Source organism: Apteryx mantelli, chromosome 3, assembly GCF_036417845.1.
Source record: "Apteryx mantelli isolate bAptMan1 chromosome 3, bAptMan1.hap1, whole genome shotgun sequence".
NCBI lineage: Eukaryota > Metazoa > Chordata > Aves > Apterygiformes > Apterygidae > Apteryx > Apteryx mantelli.
In genome coordinates, this window is record NC_089980.1 from 62974758 (window position 1) to 62996574 (window position 21817).

At 40.7% G+C, this 21817-nt stretch overlaps 2 protein-coding genes and 2 non-coding genes across 6 annotated transcripts; 3 read left to right on the top strand and 1 right to left on the bottom strand.

Moving 5' to 3' along the window:
• Positions 1–526: 526 nt before the first annotated feature.
• TCP1 (t-complex 1) lies at positions 527–10211 on the top strand. 3 transcript variants are annotated; one of them, XM_013945452.2, is made up of 12 exons: positions 527–732; positions 2248–2333; positions 3181–3309; positions 3930–4027; positions 4347–4457; positions 5175–5356; positions 6221–6347; positions 6669–6844; positions 7644–7767; positions 9019–9211; positions 9530–9693; positions 9917–10211. In XM_013945452.2, the coding sequence occupies exons 1-12, from the start codon at positions 660–662 to the stop codon at positions 10128–10130; spliced, it is 1677 nt and encodes a 558-aa protein (XP_013800906.1). In that variant the 5' UTR covers positions 527–659; the 3' UTR covers positions 10131–10211. The 3 variants fall into 3 exon arrangements, with proteins under 3 accessions (XP_013800906.1, XP_013800907.2, XP_067149624.1); XM_013945453.2 differs by lacking the exon at positions 527–732 and adding an exon at positions 784–1180; XM_067293523.1 differs by lacking the exon at positions 527–732 and adding an exon at positions 1271–1481.
• LOC136991735 (small nucleolar RNA SNORA29) lies at positions 1596–1731 on the top strand. The gene has a single exon (XR_010883945.1). It is a non-coding gene; the product is annotated as a small nucleolar RNA SNORA29 (small nucleolar RNA).
• LOC136991734 (small nucleolar RNA SNORA20) lies at positions 7822–7954 on the top strand. Its single transcript, XR_010883944.1, has one exon. It is a non-coding gene; the product is annotated as a small nucleolar RNA SNORA20 (small nucleolar RNA).
• A 159-nt stretch (positions 10212–10370) lies between the features above and the next one.
• Positions 10371–19196, bottom strand: ACAT2 (acetyl-CoA acetyltransferase 2). Its single transcript, XM_067293526.1, has 9 exons — positions 19064–19196; positions 18701–18835; positions 17232–17413; positions 16141–16258; positions 15311–15454; positions 14116–14238; positions 13251–13405; positions 11217–11327; positions 10371–10650 (listed from the first exon to the last, which is right to left on the bottom strand). The coding sequence occupies exons 1-9, from the start codon at positions 19110–19112 to the stop codon at positions 10483–10485; spliced, it is 1185 nt and encodes a 394-aa protein (XP_067149627.1). The 5' UTR covers positions 19113–19196; the 3' UTR covers positions 10371–10482.
• Between the last annotated feature and the right edge of the window lie 2621 nt (positions 19197–21817).

Sequence of the window (21817 nt, forward strand, 5' to 3'; positions counted from 1 at the left end):
GCCTGCTTCCTTGTTTGAGAAAAGCTGTCTTGTTCTTAACCTTGGTTCCCACTGGCTTCTGCTGGTTTATCTGTACTTTCTCAGGATGTACCATTCCCAGCTGCACCGGTGTCCTTGGGTATGTTTGTCTGAGGCTCCTGTTGAGACTCCTTCTTGTCCGAGCTGGTAACAGTTCCCCCATTCCCCCCCCCCTTTGAGACTCTTTCTTGTCTGGGCCTTTTGATAACAACCCTGAGGCGAAGCACGCGTCAGCCGCAGCGCAGCCCGCCGCACCGCCCACCCCCTGCAGCCATCCCGCTCCGGGGAAGGGGGAGGGGGGAGAGGGACTAGCGCGCACGCCCGAGCCGCGTCGGCTTCTAGAACCTCCTGGAACTGCCCAATGCCCCTCGCTTACTGCCCCTCCCCCACCATGGCGTCTCTGACAGCGACAGGGGCCAATCGCGACTGGAGGCATCGTTAGGGCGGGGCGGGGCACGCCGCTGGATTGGGCGGACAGGGCGTGGCCCCGCCCCCCCACTGGCAGGCGCCTCGCCTTTCCCCGTGAGCTCCCAGGGGTGGGTGGGGTTGTGGTAACCGTCGTTCTTTGCGGTCCTGCGGCGATCTTGGAACCCCGCGCGCTGCGGCTCCCTCTGTGTCTGGTGGCGCGGCCCAGCGGGAAGATGGCGGCGATGGAGGGGCCCCTGGCCGTCTTCGGCGAGCGCACCAGCGGCGACGCGATCCGCACGCAAAACGGTAGCGGCCCGTGGCCGCGGGCAGAGACTTGACGAGTGCGGGGGGGGGGGGCAGAAAGGAGGCAACATGGCGCCGCCGTGGGCGCTGCCGTGTGCTTCCCCGCCTACCGAGCGGGCGAGCCTCGCCGTGGGGCCGCGGGTCGGAGGGCGGCGGTGGCGCGAGCCGCTGGGGCCGTTGGGATGGGTCTGCCCTCTGTGGGGAGGGGCGACATCGCTCCTTCCTCGGGCTCAGCGCGGGCCTCGGTCAGGCACCCGGGGCCAGCGCAGTCCCGGCGCCGCTTCCGAGTGTCCGGACTCCTCCCGCTCCGCGGAGAGGCGATCTCGGTCCCTTCTTCTTCCCTTGGCACCCTGGGACGGCGGCGGTTGCTGGTTGCAGACCGACGTCTTGTTCCGCCCTTCGCGGGGCCGAGCTGCGGCCCGCGTCCCCGGGAAACTGTCAAGGCCTGCGGGTGGGGACCTTTACTGCTCCACAGCACAGGGAAATAATCTGCTTTGGGGGGGGGGTGGGGACCCCTCTCGAGATAAGTGTGTTGCCATTATTCTAGTTCTTAAAAACATCTCACGTTTCTCAGGGCTTTAAACCAAATCTTAGAGTAAGGCTGCAAATTCTGAGATGGTTCTCAGAGTAGTTCTTGACTAGGTAAATGACAGAAGTAGCTGAAGACTTATCTTTTGATCATTGTGAGAGTTTGATGCAGTTTTTATAACTTAGAACCTTCAGATGAAGATTCCGTGGTCTATGGCTAAGAGGTAATCTGATAGTGACAAGCTTGATGGTATTGGGGATATATGTTTTCAGAAAGTTGCAAATTGCTCATTCAGAGCAAGAGAAATAGTTATATCATTTAAAGTTCAAAATAAACTATTCCCATTATGCTACCACTTTTTCAATTTCTAGATTAAGTGGCTATGCTTGTGGGATAGAGAAAAACTTGCCACGGTCTGAAGGAAAAGGTTGATTGTATCTTTTTCCTATATGAAGTTGGCAGAACATCATTTAAACAGGCCAGATAAGCGTTTTGTTTTAGTCACAGGCCTGATCAGGGTAAAAAGATGTGTTGCTAGTTCATATATGGTTATACCATTGTTCCGTATCTGGCCACTTGAATGTGCTTCTTTCTTTGTGGAGCTGGGGGCTAAATGAGGGTGAAGTTTCACGTCATGGCTTGCTGCTGCCCAAAGAAGCTGTGCAACCAACCTCTACAAAGCTACCCCCAGTGCTCTTTAGACCTTTGTAGTGTCCTCCATTCATATTATAACCCAAGAGAAAACAATTCTTTTTCTGAGAAGTTGCTTACGTCAGGTTAGTGAGCAGAATTTGGAGGGAAAAGTGAGGAGTGGTACAGATTGTACTCTTCAGTAGCAGCAAGTCACTACAAAGCTTTGCTGAAACCTAATTCTAAATTAGGTTACTTTATTTCAGTTTTCTGAAATGTGGGTTCCTGCCACATTGTTTTGTAAGCCTGAGTCCCCCTAAAATTGGAAGGATATAACCTGTTTTATTTCATTTATGCAGTTACTGCTGCATCTGCTATTGCCAACATTGTGAAGAGTTCTCTTGGGCCAGTTGGTCTGGATAAGATGTTGGTGGATGATATTGGAGTAAGTAATCTTTCTTTAAGTAAAAAGTGCCAGGAGGACTTGTGTATCTGAATAGGAATGTTTTCACTTAAAGTATGTCACAGGTTTAATGTGCACATACATATTCTTTCCATGGTGCTGGGGGCAGGGGGGGAGGGAATGGACAACTGTAATGAAAGTGAGCATACTAGCTCTCATGTAATTTGTGTTACATTATTTTATTGTAATTTAACGTACTAAATTATTATATTAAAATTGACTCCTTTTTTTATATAAGTGTTTGTCAGTACTTAGTAATGTTGGTCAAATTCATAGGAATGAATACTACTGTTAAAGTCAGGCCTCATAGTGGTGTTGATTTGTATACCTGGATTGCTGCAGGAAGAGAAGTAACATAATTGAATGAATTTGAATAAACCCATCAACATTTTAAAGTCTGCTTTAATGCCAACTTTACAGTCTGTTAAAGTATTTTTGAAAGTCAAAGCAGTGCAGTCTCTTAAAATGCTATATTAAAGGATATTTGCTATGCAGTATGAAATCAAACTATTATGTGCAAAAAGGTAGATGAGTTTCTGTTAAAGAACCTTTTTTTCTGTAAGATAAAGACTTTCCTGATAGTGTGGGGGAGTGTAAATTCTATACTAATAACATCTCTGTCTGTAGAATGGGATTCCTGATTAAAAAAAAAAAAAGGAGTAAGATTAGGTATAATTGGTTGTAATATGGCTTTTCACAAAGAATAATTATCTCCTGTTTTTATTTACAAGTATTGTGAAACTGGTGTTTCATAAATAGAATAGAAATAAACTTAGTATTAACATAATAGAAATAAACTTAATATTAACATTTGACTCCTGAAAATTAGGATGTGACCATTACTAATGATGGTGCAACCATTCTGAAACTGCTAGAAGTAGAACATCCTGCTGCAAAAGTTCTTTGTGAGCTGGCAGACCTGCAAGACAAAGAAGTTGGAGATGGGACCACTTCAGTGGTATGTATAAAGTTTTACATGCAGATATGCCAAAAGTCCATGTTTCATGACAAAAATGCAGCTTTTGATTTATCCATTATGAATCGATGCAATGGGGATTAACCTTATAGAATGAAAAAAGTCTTGTCTGAATACAAAGAGATTTTATAAAGCAGATCATGGAATAAAGAAATCTGACTTTGGTGTTTTAGGGATGCTAGTTTCCCATACTATTTCCATTTAACTGGTGCTCCAAAATGGACTTCACTCAATGCAGTTCCACTATTCATGTCTTCCATTCTTGAAGATTGAGGGTAGACTCTTAATTGATGTTCTGAACTTTTAATCGGTAAAAGAAATCAAAAGGTAGTTGGGCTAATAAATAAGGATGTTAAGTAGTAAAAACTTGCCTGAGACTTGTCATATGTTTTGAGCCATTAAATAGTTGATGAAAAAGAAAGGAAAAAATCAGGTGACTTTTTCCTGAGGTTGGAAGCTACTTGCAATATCAAGTTGCAAGTATTTTTTTCCACTGAGTATACGTTGGACAACCCTTCATAATTCTACTTTCCACTCAGTGGTAACAAGTACTTATTTTGCTTGTATGGAACACGTGTATTTAGTGTTTGTATTTTAAACAGGTAATTATTGCTGCAGAACTTCTAAAAAATGCAGATGAACTAGTCAAACAGAAAATTCATCCTACCTCCATTATTGGTGGATATCGACTTGCTTGCAAGTAAGAATCTAATACAATTGAAGTGTACTCCTTTTTTTTTTTTTTTTTTAAGTACCATGAGTGCATATTTTTTGTTTAGCTCTTTATTTATGAGTGATCTGTGGAGTCTGTATTAATTCAGAGTGGCTGTGTTTATTTTCTTTGTATCTTCAATGTTGAACTTCTGTATTCTTACATAAAAATGTCATTTTCACTATATTAGAGGATGAACTGATTTCATTCCTATGTTGAGGTAACGTTTAGAAGACCTGATAACATGCAAAATTTTCATCTTTTGTGGGAGTGGTTTTCTTTAACAATACTTGTTTTTATTCTACAGGGAAGCAGTTCGCTACATCAATGAAAATCTTATTATTAACACAGATGAATTGGGCAGAGAGTGCCTAATTAATGCTGCTAAAACATCAATGTCCTCCAAAATAATAGGAATGTATCCTTTAACTTGATCAAGTTATTTAAAGAAGAATGGTTGTCTGGAGAGCTTGAGTAGCTAGGCTTGCAGCAGTTCCTATGGATGGGAATAGTCTATCATTTTATGATGGGGTTGTGAAGGACATTTTGCAGAGATCAAAGTCTGGCAAGGGAAAATGTGTTCAGACTTTTCCAAACTATTTAAACCTGGATAGAAATGCATGCCATAATAGCTTTAATAGTGGATTGATTGTTTCCTTACTACATTGCATGTTAGTGACACTGGCAAAGGAATTGTGTGAACAGAAGAATGCATTACAGAAATCAAGTACATGGGGAGTGAAAATAGAGGAAGGAAGGTTGCATTTTACTTGGTAGTCTCACAAGAACCTTTATTTTAAGCCCCTATGCTAAAAAGTGAATGCAGATTAACCATAGCATAGGTATTTTTGTTAAGGAACACAAGGTAGGTAAAATACAAGCAGTTGCATCACACTAGCCTGTCTTAATTTTCACATCAGTTTTTCACCTTTAAAAATTATTCATTCCTTTAAAGGAATGGTAAAGTATATTGTGAAGGAAAACTAAAACTTCCATAGCTTTCTGGAGATTTTTTTTATGGAAGCAATTTTTGATTCTTAGTCCAGGCACTGTCAGTGTGATGGTTTTTTTTTTTTTTTTTTTTAAGTGTGTAATACTGGTTTTCTTCTTAAGTTTAGCCTTAACAGCATTTTAGTGATGGTGATTTCTTTGCCAGTATGGTGGTGGATGCTGCTCTGGCAGTTAAATACACAGACCAGAAGGGTCAGGCTCGGTATCCAGTCAACTCAGTTAATGTTTTGAAGGCACACGGACGCAGCCAAAAAGAAAGTATTCTTGTGAATGGTTACGCTCTGAACTGCGTGGTGGGCTCACAGGGTAAGAACATGCTATGTTTCATAAAGCTTTTGTGTGAATCTAGTCCTTTTAGTCTTTTTGCATGGATCTTCCTACTGACTCTGTTAGTTGCAAAAGTCACATGAGCTCTCAATTCCAGAGCAAGTAAACAAAAAAAGCTTTAACTTCACCAGTAGCTCCCAAGCTAGGTTCTGCCAGCTAGTTAGTGGTCTGTGAAGTTGGCGAGTAACTGTAACTGATCTTTTGTTGGTGTAGAAGCTTTGTTACATTGTGTGATGAATAATGTAATGAAGCTTCATTACACTGCATGTCAAAGCACAACAAAATTTTACAGGGATTTGGCATTTAATATAGTAGTATAGGGGTTTTATTTAAAAAAACAAAGCCTTTGCTGCTCCTGTTGATCTGTCACACCAAGAATATCCATGTGGCTGGCTGCAAGGCAGAACTTCCATCAGAAGCAGTTTCTGTGTTCAACATCAGCAAGGTAACGCTGCGATCTTCTTCTGGAACATCAGTACCTCCCTTGTGGGAGCCACTGTCAAGTTTATAGAGAAACAGTATGTTTAGCAGAGTTATGTTGTGATTAGGTAACTTCAAGGATGTGACAGTGATGGGTCAGCCTTTCATGGTCATCCTCTTTTGAGGGGCTGGGGGGGGGTTATAAAAAAGTAACTAATGTTTTAGTAGGATTCTGAAAGGTATTTTATCTCTTCCAAAGTTTTTTTTGCTAGTATTTGTCTGTACTAGTGCAAAATTGGAGAAGACAAAATAAAAATATAAAATACAAAAATAATACTAGTTTTGTTTTCTAATGCTAATTTAAATTTTTTCTGTTAACTCAGTTTCACAAGATCTTTTTCCTTTCTTACTCTCTCCCCCCAGGTATGACCAAGAGAATAGTTAATGCAAAGATTGCATGCCTTGACTTCAGCCTGCAGAAAGCAAAAATGAAGCTTGGTGTTCAGGTTGTTATCTCGGACCCTGAGAAGCTGGATCAGATAAGGCAGAGGTATGTGGAAGCTTAAATGACTCAGTGGGGTTTCACAGGCTTGTTTTGGTCTCCTCTGTTCAGGTGGCTTGTACTTTTGATTGAGCACAAGAAGTAAAAGTTTTAAATGTTAATGCTTCTTGGTAATAGTAGATACTAATTATAAAAGACTTCAATTTTGGACGCGGGACTAGAACTCAGTCAATTTCAGAGAAATCCACTTCCCTTTGTGCAATAGTTTTCTCTCCTTGCAGTTTTGCAGTAAGGTTTCAGAAAATTGGTTAAAGAATGTGATTGCAGGATTTTAAATCCATTTTTACAGCTTCGACATTGTCCTTGCAGAGAGTCAGATATCACAAAAGAAAGGATCCAGAAGATTCTGGCCACTGGTGCCAATGTTATTCTAACCACTGGAGGCATTGATGATATGTGTCTGAAATACTTTGTTGATGCTGGCGCTATGGCAGTACGCAGAGTTGTAAAAAAGGATCTTAAGCGCATTGCAAAGGCATCAGGAGGTATGTATGTATGAATCTTAATAATAATTTTATGCATAAGCTGCATAAGCATTAGCTGCTGTTAGGGTATTGGTAACTGATTTTCTTAATATGGTTTCTTAACATGCAAGCCACTGCAGCATTTGCATTTAGGGAATTGCAGGAAGAGGATGAGTAGAGGTGAGCTACTCTTGTTAGGTTTTAATTTCACTGTTGTTTTTAAGTCAGTATTCTGTCAAAGTAGGTGGGTGCGGTAGGAGTTGATTGCTGAAGATGTACAGTGGGAAGAAAGACTGCCTTGCACTGGGAAGACTCCCTTCTGGAGGGAGTAGGAACCAGAGTCTGTATTAGTTCACAAGTCTTTGTTTACCTGTGTTTATGGAGAGTTAACTTTTATTGTGTTACATACCTTGTACAGATAGTTCAAGGCAAACCATGAATTCTTAAAACATTAAATACATATTGAAAAAAAATTCTGGTCCCAGACAGATTTTATCAGTCACTTCCTGTGCTGTTCATAATTTTCTGATAAAACAATTTTCAAATTTGCAAGAAAGCATTTTCATTATAGTAAAGCACAGGAACTTGTAATAGTTGTGGAAAAATAGTAGAAGTTAACTAAGAATGGCAATACTGATTATAAACTGCAGAAAACTGAATTTCTACCTGCGAGTTAGAAGTGTTCTTTGATTTAAGAAAATCTGCTTATGGTGCTTTTCTGGTTTTGTTTTTCTTCCTGTATGCCTGAAGCTGGCAAAGAATGTGCTGGAACTGATTGTTAATTTATTATTATTTATTTATTTATTTATTTATTTTTAAGCAACCATATGTTCAACCCTTGCCAACCTTGAAGGTGAGGAGAGTTTTGAGGCACTAATGTTGGGACAGGCAGAAGAGGTGATTCAGGAGAGAGTCTGTGACGATGAGCTGATTTTAATCAAGAAGTAAGAACCTCTTTACTCAGTTTTGCGTACAATGTCTATTAAGTTTGGAGATAAAATCCCATTTATTTGCTTCCATGCTATCTCAGTGGTATGAGTAGTTATACGCATGGGAAAGACTGTACAAGTCCACTGCAAATTAGAGATGAAAGTACCAGTGTTTCATCTCTTTTGCTGGGGCTGGACAGCTCTCTGTCACCAACCATAACGTATCTATCAGTCAGATTGCTCTATGGGCTTTAAATAAAATTTTGTGTTTGCAAATAAAAAAATCTTTTTCTCTAAATAATGTACAGTAAAATTCTATTAAATTGATAGAGACTCATTATTACAGCATTCACATCACTTTCTTTTAGCAGTATGGTCCTTTTGGATTCCCTTTACAGGCGATAAAGGGAAATAAATACCATCTGAATAATATGACTAGGGAGATGTAGGCTGAATCTCATCCAGGAAGAAAGTAGAAGAAAGTGGTTTGTGCTGGTTTCATTGCATTAATTATCTGCTTGGTTGTGTCAAATGAAGTCAATATTGATTATTATTATTATTTTTTTTTAATGGGTAAGAAGAGCAACAATTACTAACTCTCTCTGCACACTGTATTTTTCTTTAAAGGTTTTAGTATGCCAATGCTGTCTGGTATCTGAACACTTGGAGTATCAAGTTTGTTTAACCTGAAGACTCCTGCATATTAACTCTTTCATTGCTTTGATATCACTTTTTAATATTCAACCTCCTGTAGTCTCATTTTTCAGCTGCGTCAGGGTGAACTATTTTGACTGTGGCACCTGTGCAGTTAAGCAGCTGCTTACACTGTACTGCTAGCATAGCTCACTTAAGGTTGCGTTATAAAGGTTGTTTAATGTCTCTTGCGCTCTTGCTTCCATCCCCCAAGTGTCTTGACACCATAAATACTGAATTAAGTGTCTAGCTTTCCTAATACTGTTTTTTCCCTACTTACATGACTGGCAAGACATTTTTCAATCATACTTTGTCAGGTAGCTTTCTTTAAAATACTAAAACCCAAACTAGGTTCTTATATTTCAGAACTCTTGACTTGTTAAGTTACAATGTGCAGGTCCTTCAATGTGGCACAATAATATTAAGTTTTTTTTCTACATGTTAGAAGAATTTGGCTCCACTAAACTTCATTTAAAAAAGAAAAAAAAACTGGCAAGAAGATTTTTAATTATATTCTTTTCAATTTAGCTAACTGATGTCTGATTTGTTTTTGTTTGGTTTTTTTTTTGACAGTACAAAGGCTCGTACTTCAGCATCAATTATTTTACGAGGAGCTAATGACTTCATGTGTGATGAAATGGAACGATCTATACATGATGCTCTCTGTGTTGTTAAAAGGGTATTGGAATCCAAATCTGTTGTTCCAGGTGGTGGTGCTGTAGAGGCAGCACTCTCAATTTACCTTGAAAATTATGCAACAAGCATGGTAAGTCTTGCTCAGAGAAGTAATAATGCATACGTGTTAAACTGGGACAGAGTTATCCTAATGTGAATTTTCAAATACTTGTACCAGAAGTCAGTGCTGTGGTGCATGAAAACATAATTAGCTTACAGAATGTAAGATGCTCCTCTAAAATGATGGATGTGAATTATTCTCTCTCTCTTATTTAGACTGTGTGGTTCTCTGGCCTAAAATAAGTTTTGTCTGTAAAAACTCCTACTTACTATTGACACTCTTGATCATGGCTGTATTTTTTCGTCTTGTATTGCAGCAGTTGGTTTAAATTTTCTTTCCTCTTTGTAGGGATCACGTGAACAACTTGCAATAGCAGAATTTGCAAGGTCCCTCTTGATTATTCCAAATACATTGGCAGTAAATGCTGCTCAAGATGCCACAGATCTTGTTGCAAAGCTGAGAGCATTCCATAATGAGGCTCAAGTTAATCCGGATCGCAAAAATCTGAAATGGCAAGTACTGATAGGCTATTTGAAGTAAAGTGGGTTGGTGTTTTAGATGGAAAGTTGTTCTATTACTTTACTGAAACAATGATTTGCATGTAGAATAATGTAGACTATCACTGAACTCTTCTGTCATTTACTTCACTCTCTGTTACTGAGACCAAATTGTAGTTAAACACTGTACCCTGAATTTATTTCAACTTCTCCCTGTGATAGTATTTCTTCTTTTCAGGATTGGTCTTGACTTGGTCAATGGAAAACCTCGTGATAACAAACAAGCTGGTGTCTTTGAGCCAACCATGGTCAAAACTAAGAGCTTAAAGTTTGCAACAGAAGCTGCAATTACTATTCTTCGAATTGATGATCTTATTAAACTGCACCCTGAAACTAAAGAAGATAGAGGGTGCTATGAGGATGCAGTTCACGCTGGAGCTCTTGAAGAATAACTTAAGTCTTATTTATGTTTGTGTAACTTACATTTCCCATTCTTGCAACTAAAATGTTAATAAAACAAGTGGTTGAAGGCTGCTGCTCTTCTCTTGTGAATGAATTAGTCTTCAAAAGCAATGGTGAAGATGAGGTTAGTCCTGTTGTGTTGAGAACTTAAGTTCTAGCTGTGGTAACAGCTTGAGAGCCTGTAGTAACCTCTAATCTTGGTTAGCAAGATGATCACTAATTTGACTGGCAAAAATTAATCCAGTAAGTTTATTAATGTTGGAGGGAAAAGCACATGTAGCCCTCTTGACAGTTTATTAGTAAATTGTAATTATTTAAGAGCTAATCAGCACATACAGAATATCATCGCTCAATGCACATAGCTATTCCCATCCCTCCTCCTATACACAGAGCAGCAACACCACGTTTTCCACCTGTTCGTTCCATTGCATGTAGAAGAGTAACAAGGATGCGACAACCAGAGGCACCAAGAGGGTGGCCCAGAGCAATAGCCCCACCTTGGATATTAACCTGAAAGAGAAGTCAATGCATATGGTTAAGTTAGGAAATCACTTAGCTATCTTGCTTAATTCAGCATGAATGACTTCACTAGGTGTAGGCCCTTTGCCTTGAATGTGAATAAACTTCAAACCAGTATACTTCAAGTAATACTTGAAGGAAAAATATAGCAGCTGTTACATCCCTGTTCTAATGAATATTTCTTTTGAAAAGAATCCATCTAGTCATATGTCTTTATTATCTGAAGATGTTACAGGTGCTAGTTGATGGGAATTCAGTAACACCTGCACTTCTTAAACTCTGGAAGAAGACAATAGCACATAAGTTACCAGAGTTTACTGTAACAACGTTGTAGCCTGTTCTGTTAGGAAACAATTTGCCTGCTAGCAAAGCAAAACTACAGCAGAGTACTAGCTTAAGGATGCCTATTGCAATTCCCATCCTTTTTGCTTATGGCAAAGTGATTGCAACAGGACTGCTGTCACCTCTTGGCTTTGAATACCATCCAAGGTGCACAGAAGGGAATTACTTCAAACTATAGGAGACAAACTACTTAAGATATCCAGTATGCTCATTACCTTTTCTGGATTTACTTTCAGTTCTTTTGCTATTGCAACAGCTAGTGATGCAAAGGCTTCATTAATTTCAAACAAGTCAACTTGTTCCAGAGTCCAGCCAGCTTTGTCAATCTGTGAACAAAACAAGCAGAGACTATTTTCTTCGATGCTTTTCTCAGCACCTGAGGAAGCTTTTCATAAGATTTAAGTTACAGCTCATCTAAACCCATCACTTTTAGAAAGGTTAAGCAAAAAGAAACTAAGTTTTCTCATAGCCATAGTTTATGACAAGATTCTTGAAGACGACAGACAAAATTTCAGTGTTAAGGAAAAGTAGGTACAACGTGCTCAAGACCTAACTCAGTCTAACTCAGCCTCATTCCATTAGAGATTTTCAGTGCTTAAGACAGACTTCTATATAGGAAACAGTGAAATTACCATTAGTTGTAGGTGTCACATGTAATTGGTCCAGTCTCTCCTGCCTTTAGGTTGAAATTTGTCACTTAAAACTTTTCACAGGGAGTTATTTTCAAAGATGGTTAAGCTTAATGTTTTCACATAAGAATCCATTTTGTGGTGCAATAGCCTGCTTAGGTACAGGCTTAGGCATGTTTCACATATTTAGGTTTTTAACCTCCACTCACTTTGTTATTATCTAATGAGAATGTTTTGTCAACAGGATCTTTTGCAACAATGGTGTTTCACAACCAGCTAGCCAGACTGGTGCATCTCATCCAAGAATAAGTCAAGGATGAGAGCCCCATTGTACTAGGTACTGTACACAGAAGCAAAAAGCTGTTGCCTTTCTGAAGAAATCTCATCTTTAAAACTTACTATATTGTTGCAATACTAACATGCCTCGCCTAGTCACTCTCTCACTAGAAACTCCTATGAAATTCTGAAGTGATAAACTGATTTTACGTAGAGGGTGTAAAGTGTTTGGCAATTACATTTAAAACATCACATTGAAAAGTAGTGTGTCCTTTTTCAGAATACCTATAAAATGATAGAATTAAATTGCAAACCAAGCTGTATTTAAACTAACTGTGTATTCTATATACAAGAACTACAGATGCTAAAATCCATAACATTTATGGCATTCTTAATTTAAAAGAACAGTTGAGCTCATATGAGAAAAAGCTTCAGCATTACAATTCTGATTTTAACACCCACAGAGGTTAGCCAAGTTCAGGTTAGGCTTCTATACTGCCAGCACGTTTGAGAGATGAATAAAATTATGTCTTTACACAGTGTAAATAAAACTAAGAACCAATACACCTAATTAAAGCAAATTTATCCTTATCAGCTGTAGAAGAGCTGTTTCACACTCAGTTTTGTGGCAGTGTTAGAAAATAATCAGCTGGGGTTGCCATAAGCTATGTCTATGTTAGCAAGCAGTGTGGCACCACAGAAGCAGCTCATACTATTTGCGTTAGGCAATTTAACTTGGAATTGTTCTCCTGTGGACTGAAGAGAGAGCATCAACAGATGCAATAATGGTTTGAGCATGTAAGATGTGCTCCTGGAGTGCATCTTCTCATTTAGTTTCATCTGAAAGGAATCCTGGTCACATGCTCCAAAAGTTTTGCAGTGCAAACAAAAACAGAGGATACCATCAGATTTGCTAATGTAGGTGCACTCATTGATCCTTCTCAGTGTTGTACTATTGCAAATACAATTAGACAGTGAACTGAAAAATCATCTCATGGCAGGACCAAATCATCCCCCAATCAGAGTAACATAAATGTTCATAAAATTTGATCATTAGCATCTTAGAGTATATCTAGAACACTTTCTAAAAACTTGGCTAGTTTCTTTTCTGAACTCCATGTACCTATAAAAAGTTTTCAATGAGTAGCCACAGGCCCTGGTAGCAGTAGTAATCCAAGTCTTACATACTCTTTTTTTAAGTCTTATTTTCACTTACTTATTTTTTTCTACAAAATTTTCCTTAGGACCTAGAAAAAAATCAAGTCGTGGCCAGTCAATGAAAAGAGATTACAAGCAAGGCTTTTTTTTTTTTTCTTAATAATAATTAGATAGATAATTACTTACAGCTTGCTTTATTGCTGTAATGGGTCCTACTCCCATTATGGATGGATCTAAACCTGTCTGAGCCCAAGATACAATCTGGGCCAAAGACATAAGACCTCTCCTAGCAGCTTCTGATTTCTTCATAAGAACTACAGCTGCAGCTCCATCATTTATGCCTGTAGAATGACAAAAAAGCTGCTGTATATTTGCTGGGGTTTATGGCTTTTATTATAGTACCTTTTTCTGCTTGTGTAAGTTCACAATTTAGACAAAACAAAAATCACAAAACTTTTATAGGTTTAAGTCAGCTGAATCTGACCGATGATATACACACACACTCAAAATGGGTAACATACATATACTTTGGGAAATGTGACATGTTTGTGATTTTCATCAGGAAAGCAGTAAGTGCAAGAACTGAGATATAATCTGAATGAGGAGGATATCAGCTCTATTAAGTAGACTTTGGAAGAAGCAGCATAAGGACCAATACGGAAGTTTCAAAGCTGCCTGTGGCAGGAGTTAGTCCACAGTGATAACATTTTCAAACATGAATTGTTACATTTTCCTTTGTCTTGACTTTTAGTATTAAACACACCACTACAGGGCTGGTTTTAGAAGGAGAAGATGTCATTTCTATTTGTTCCAGCCTCAAATTTTGTTGTTATTCTCCAAACACTTGCACTGCTTCACAGACGGCAAGCAAACAAAAGACATCTCATCTGGAGATGTTACACTCAAGTTTGACCTATGATGTCAAACACACTGCCATTCCCTGAAAATATATTCAGCAGTAACCACACTGCAGCCAAATCCCTCACACAGGCCTTTGAGCTACGTGCAGCTACTATTCTCTTCTGTTTTGTTTTCAGCCAGATTGACCAACCTGAAGCATTAGCTGCTGTTACTGTCCCAGTTCCATCCGTCAGAAAACATGGCTTTAACTTTGCCATTGTTTCCAAGTTGCTCCCATGTCGAGGATGTTCATCCATTTTAACTTCTATAGGACCTGCAAAATAGAGTATTACTCCTGGACCAGGGTCTAATCACACACATACTTGTCTGGAACAGGAAGCTGACACAATCAACAGACTGATCAGGAATATATGCCATATTCCTTTTTACCAATAAGCCTTTCTGGCTGAGATTGCTTCCAGATTAGAGCAATTTACTAAAGCTCCCTCCAGCTGCTTCTAGCAAGACAAACAGCTGGGTTTTCTAAAACAGCAACTACTAAAATATTGCCTAGTTGTATAAAAGCAGATCTTGTGCTTGTTGTTCCTAAGCTAGTAGCTTCTCTTCCAAGTAAAAGGTTATTTTTCAAATGATAGTTGTAGGGATCTCATTGCAAAGAACAGTCAAGGGTCATTAAATATTATCTAAACTGATATCAGGAAAGCTCTACATCAGTTCATAACAGGACTAATGCCAGAACTTTTTTCCCAAGGTCTATTAAATGTAAACATTTGGTTCTTGATGTCTCTTTGAAAAATTCAATTTTTGCATTACCACCTTACAAGAAGTTGGGGAGTTTCCCTGCTCTAGAAACAGACCTTTGACTCAAATGCCATAAAAGGCCTACTTATATCCTGAAGAGAGCTAAAGACGAGCATATATAATGTATTTATTTGCTTACTGCACATCTGAAAGAGTCTACATATACCTGACCTACTTAATTAACCCCAGTTAATGTCATTGTGTTATTTTATTAGGCAGGCATGTTTTACCAGATCAACATGACTTCCAAGTTTGGTGCAGCAGGAATCTAACATACTGAATTTGGTACCATATCTAAAGGTTAGAGTCTACGCTGAAGTCAGTGGTCTACCCAGGAAGTTATTACATTTCCAATAAAACAGATAGTAGTAGTAGTAGTAGTAGTGGTATTTGCATAGAGCTACATTTAGACCTTCTGCATTTACACTGCCTCTCATTTCAAAAATAACCACTGAAGGTTGAAAGAGAGAGCAACTCTTCAGCCCACAGAACAGGCTGTGTAACTGGGAAACCATCTGTAGATTGTAACAGACAGATAGTAGCAAACGAGTTTTTCTTTAAATTTAACTGTCATTCATACATACCTTTTCTAGAAGGTACAAGAACAGGAACAATTTCTTTTGCAAAATAGCCAGCTTTCTGTGCTGCCTCTGCCCTGTTTTGTGACTGTACAGCAAATTGGTCTTGTTCCGTTCTGCTAACCTGCCACTGATTGGCCACATTTTCAGCTGAAATAAGAACAAAATGCAAATTATAATAATAATAATTTCAGGCCATCAGGAACTGCTATAATTGTAAATTTAAATTCTAGCACAAAAGTAGTCTTTAATATTTGCTGCAGCTAGCAGCTGAACTTGTTAAACAGCTTTCATTACGAATCTTTCATTTTCTTTGCTTATGATTCTCTACTATAATTTCTTTTGAGGAATTTCTGTGAATGATCTCCTTCTAGTGGGTATATCAAGTTAAACACAGATGAAAACAAGTTTTTCTAGGTTATTGCTTCTCTGGGTAACTATGTTCAGGTCTCTCTACAGCTACTCCAGATGAAAGGACAGTTCTGAAGTTACTCTATTTTATAATCAAAGACTGAAGAAGCACTTGGCTGTTTACTCCATCCAGGATGAAATATTCTGATACGAGGTGCCAAGAGGTACAAGCCAGGAATTCCAAAAATGTACTTTTCCAGAATCAACAATTTATTATCTCAGATAGAAAAAAATCTAGTTATACACACATAGGAGAAAATGCCTTAAAATTTTCAATATTCGGGTTTGCTTTCTTCTTCACAACTACAACTTAAGTACAACTTGAAACCCTTTGTTTGAAACTTCAGATTTCTGAAATTTACTAACAGTGAATTCTTCCCTCCTTCCCAATTTACCATTTCATTTTCAGCACTGCCAACACTTACCTGTTATACCCATATGATACTGATAAAATGCATCCGTAAGGCCATCATGGATTATACTGTCCTGCAAGGCAGCCTCTCCCATTTTCACTCCAGCTCGCATGTGAATTACATGAGGAGCCTGCAAGAAGGCGTTTTGAAAGGAGTTAGATTTTTAAACCAGGAGTGCACAATACAGACAGTCAGCTGGACAGGCAACCCACCAGAGAGACAGACCCATACCTTGGGGCTGCAGGTAGCAACCCCAAATCCCAGCTCGCTTTTCTTTACTGCAGTCCTCCTCACACATGCCTCTCCTGTCCTTGTCCCTGCACAACTAGTTCCCTTTCTCAAACACCGCAGGCTAGAATAAGCTTTGTGGCAAGTTAAGAAAAGGGTGGTTGGCCAGTCAAAACGTGAGATTCTCTAGCTGTCTAATCTGTCTCCCTCTGGAGTCTGATAACTGGCATGCTGCATTTGGCCTGTGCACTTCCCAGCCAACAGATCACCAAACAGCATGTTTTCATTCCACAAATCAAATTAAATAGCCCTGTGAGCCAATATGGTCTGTGGGTCCCTTATCATACTGGCCTGCTCTAAATCATTCCTTGTTAGGCATTAGTTCATCTGCTCAGGACCATTCCTTTGATATGGCCTGAGACTGAAAACCTTGGAATGAAAGTGCTTCATTTTCTTTTCAAGCTTAAAGTACTTAGTGAACATTCAGTCTGCATGAGAGTAACGTTCTCAGTTACTCCTTGTTTGGATCTCCTGCAGCATTAAAAAAAAAACCCAACAAAAAAACCCTGTTGCTAGTTGTCACAAGCAAATCATTCATCACTATAGGCTAGAGGAAAATTAAAACGGGATTTTAAATGTGATGCATGCTTGCATGATATCTTTTCAGTAGCTAGTTTGCTTTTTTTTTTTTTAAAAAAAAGTTATTAAAGCCAATTGTTGCATGTATAAGTTCATTCCCAAGTGCAGAAACTGAAGCTACTCTTTTAATCTGCCCTCAGGGTATTAGCCTAGAAATACAATTTTAACACAGCTTAATGTTGTTTGTTCCCAGTAAGTCAGAAAATGAGAGCATGATCAAATGATCATTTCTTTACCTTGCTCATGCTTTCCATGCCTCCTGCAACCACAATGCTGGAATCTCCCATCAATATGGACTGAGCAGCCAGACATACTGCCTTCAAGCCAGACCCACATATCATCTGACAGCTCCAAGCAGGCACAGCGTAAGGGATTCCTGCACCAACACTTGCCTGCCGAACAGGGTTCTGACCAGCACCTGCAAGAACAGGCAGTATTTTTCCTTTGTTCTTAAAGACTAAATGTAGACCTCACTACTCTTCACAAATGGTGTCTCAATTCCTCCAAAATTTAGACCTTATTCCTGGTTTTAATTGGTAGATAAAAGAGGTTCCCAATAGCGTGTTATCAATAGGAGCTCAATCACCTCTCTCATTTATATTGTAGACTAATGCAATATTTGCAAGGCCAGGGACTTTGGCCACTTGCTGCAGGTACTTTATATTTGCAACATTATTTTAACTCCAGAGGTCTGATGAAACGCACCGTCTATTCAATTTCAAATTAGCACTAGCCAGCTGTACATGCATAAGATAATGTTCCATTTAAATTGCAAATAGCTGAAGGGTTTATTTTTGAAATTTTCTGGAAGTCATGAATAGACAGCTTTCCACAAATATACAGTCATAAAAGCTTCCATTCTTTTTTTGTAATCTTGATGGAGTGAATAGAAGCACTATATTCAAAGAAAACATTTTTCATTTTGATCTCCCCAGGCCAAAGTAGTGCCAGCTCTTTTGTATGTAAAGACACAGATAAAGGGAGTTCATGATTCAGCAGGCTGAAAATATACAGAAGTCTGAATCAGCTTTAAATAAGATACAAAAGTATTTATTTCCTTTATTTCCCCCCTTCCTTTAAAACACAATCTCCCCTATGGCTCTGCCGATATTTTGTTTCTACAGACAGCCATTTAAATGCATTTTCATGAAATCAAAATGCGTGTTATTTCTCTCAAAGCAAGCAGCATCACAGATCTTGCAGGTAGGTCTTGTGAACAAACACCAGTGGAGGCCTCTGTCTTAGAGTTCATCTTTCTTTAGTATGTTGTATTTAAGAGAAGACATAAATGACACGAGAGAAGGAATGCTGTAACAATGAAAAGAAGCTGCAACTTTCACACATACTCTGTTAACTCCTTTCTGGATTTCAAAAACAGCCTATCCCCCTCCATTTTCTTCCCCCCAAAAACACAGTAACAGCTTGGTCAACCTGTTTTTTCTGGCATGGATAAAAAAATGGCTGGGATGTAGGTCAAGTTCTTTTCCTTTAGCTTTTGACAATATTAATGAATAACATTATTAAACAGGGAACCTAAGATATTTCAATGGGATCATTAAAGAGACATTTAACTGCACAGAGAAAAGCCTATCAAACATCGTCAGATTATTTGATCAGTTAAAATCAAAGGGAAAATTATTTTTCATTTCTTTCTCGACTGGAAAACCGGCCTCCTCAGCGCTTGCAAATCCCTCGACAACGGTACCTGCTGCCAAGACCTGCCCGAGTATCACCTCCGACACCTCCTCGGGGCTGATGCTCGCCCTCTTGAGGGCCTCCCTGATGACCGCGGCGCCCAGCTCGTGGGCGTGCAGCGTGGACAGGGCACCGTTGAAGGAACCTGCCAACAAAACCGGAAAGCGAGCGCGGGCTTAGGGCCACGCTGTGATTTTCGGGGCGCCCCTATCCCCCAAACGGCTGCAAAGCCAAGAGGGGCGACAGCGGCTCGCGGGGCCGAGCGCGGCCGGCCCCAGGCCTCCGAAAGGCGGCGGGCCGGGGCTCGGCAGGCGGCCGCCCGCCCCCCTCCCGCGCGGGGGCCGCGGCCCCGGCGCCACCGGCCGCCCCTCACCGACGGCGGTCCTGGCGGCGGCGACGAACACCACGGGGTCGGCGCTCATGGCGGCTCCGGCGGCGGCAGCGCGGCGGCTGGGAGCGGCAGCCGGGACCGGGAGCTGGGAGCGGCAGCGGGGGCCGGCGCGCGGGGCCGCCCCTCGCCAGCCCCGCCTCGGGCCGCCCCGCTCCGCTCTGTCCCGCCCCGCCGGGAGGCTGCGCGCCGGCCGCGCCTCCGCGCCGGGAGAGCCGCGTCTGTGCCGGCAGCGCTCCGCCGCTGCAGCCGCGGCCTGGGCTAGGTGTCGCTGGCGAGGCCGAGCGCGCAAGGCGCCCGGCGAGCGGGGGGGGGAACCTCCCAAAGCCGCAGGACCTTGGGAAACGCAGCGGGAGGGCTGCGCCCCTTCGAGCAGCGAGCGCCGCCGCGGTGCCGGGGGCGCTGCGGGCCTGGAGGGGGGGGGGCGGCGCCTCGGTGGCGGCGCTCCAGCACAAAATGGCGGCTGCTAGGCTGGGCGCGTCAGTCCGCCGGTTGAAGCTGGGGAGGTGACAGTGTCTGTTGTCATCTTTCTCCTGGCGAAGGTGAGAAAGATCAGTTTAAAATTTCTGCCTGTGAGCTCAGGTGCTGTTGTGCGGTTTTCTTATGGGATTTCCACTGCTTCCAGCTCTCTGATTCTGATTAAACAACTAATCTAGTGTTCCTTTAGCTGCCTCTTGTCAGTCCTTGCCAATTACCAGTTTACTTTTTTACAAAATAAAATACACAGGTCAAACGATCTGTTAACAATATATTGTGGCTTTAAGGACAGTTTGTTTACTTCGTAGTAGCATTTCATAGGATCCATGTGACCAGAAAAAAAAAACAGAATAAAGATTTAAATTAGGCAAAATTATCTCTCACTGTTAAATCCACTTAGCAACTATTACTGAAATCCAGTGATTAGTTACCAACCCCCAAAGCACATCCGTAGCTTTTTTTTTTTTTTCTAAACAGAAGCCTCTCAGTTTTTAGCATATAAAGTGCTATACTGCTAGGCCAAAAGGCCTCCCTGCCTGATGTACACAGACAGGCGACGAGTAGGCTCCTGAAGGACTGTCTCCACGGGACGAGAGCGCTGCAAGCGGAAGGCCGCCGGTCGCCGAGAATGACGCGGCCCTAAAAACAGAAGCTCCCAGGACAGGCACGGAGGGAGAGGAAGCAGCGGCAGCCGGAGCCCGCAGACAGAAACGTACTGTCTGGGGGGAAATGGTACAGGAAAGCCCCATGAGCTGGGTGTGTGGGGGTGCGGGGTTAAGGTTAAGACATTTGAAGAAAGAAGGGACAGAATAAAGGGAGGAATGAACAGAATAAGGCAAAGAAAGTAAAGGCAGTAAAAAAAAAAACAAAACACGTCTGAACAGACTGAAATCACTTGTCTCACAGCCTCGCTCTGAGCCCATACTCCTTATTGTGCTGAATCGAGACTGGACCACAGAACAGATACTCAGCCTAATGGACATGACAGCTAAAGCACCATGTTCAAGTTGATGTTTGTCAACTGAAGGCCAAGAAGATAGTTAGAAAACGTGCTGCCTCTCTTACCTTATTTAGATTATCAGCCAAATTGGGGGAATAGATTTTTATCAGCATATTAAAATTAGGTAGCATTTTGGGGGGAAAGATGAGCAAATGAAGTCCCAGAAAAGTATATAATATGTGATGACAGACACTGACAAACAGTTATATGACGGTGTTTGCAACAGTAATATACCGGTGGTCGCATTCTGCATGTTGGGTAAAATGAACTTGGTGGTATTAAAATCTGTATGTGTAAAAGGTTTTGAACACTCTGTGGAAGTAGTGAGGAACAGGAGCAATAAAACACCTCTGCTGGATTTCTGCTCTTGCTTTATAATGTAAAATTCTGTAGCATTACTACATAGGAAGATAAAACACAGAAAGCAAGATTGTAAATCCAGATTTTATCAGTAACTGCATTAAACTAAACTGGCCAGAAACTCAAAAGCTCAAAACAGAGCTCTCCTTTAGAGATTTCAGTTTGATTGAAGCATCAGTCATAAGACTTCTTTGGTAACTTTGGCGATTCCAGCTTTTGAAAAAAGAATTCCCTGAGATGTCTTCAGGTTCAGTTTACTAGCAGCACATGGGAAAAAAAGGAAATCTCTGGTAAATCCTGTGGACAGCCAAATCGTTAGGTGGACTAATTTACCAGTCTCCTAAGTGTATGTTAAATTGGCAACAGGCATGCATTAAGGCACCACAGCTTTTTTTTATTATACTTCTGTTGGGGCTGTGCAGCCAGAGCAGCTGATACACTAACACAGATCTCAGATAAAGTTTGGATAGGAAAAAAATAATGTTTGGTCTTTTTTTAAAAGACTCGTCAGTAAGTTGTGAGCAGGTCTACCATACAGCAAGCAAAACTCAGGAATATATGACTGTAAGCAATGCAGAGTGATTATTTTAGAAAAATATCATACAGTTCCTGAGCAACCCAGTATGTACAACTGAAAGTAATCTCTGCATCTTTTTAAACTTTGGTAGAGAATGATTAATAGAGATCTATAAGGGCAACACAAAGTAATCTACTTTATCAACAGTACTATATGCCAATACGTCGTTCTTAATGTAGTATCTGACTGATTACAATTTGAGGTCATCACTGCAAATACAAAATCAATAATGTAAGATGGGCTCAGATTAACATTAAATGTTAGCAGGCATGCAAAGTCCAAAAATGGCAATACATCTAAAGTCTTGCAGACAAGGTTCCTTTTT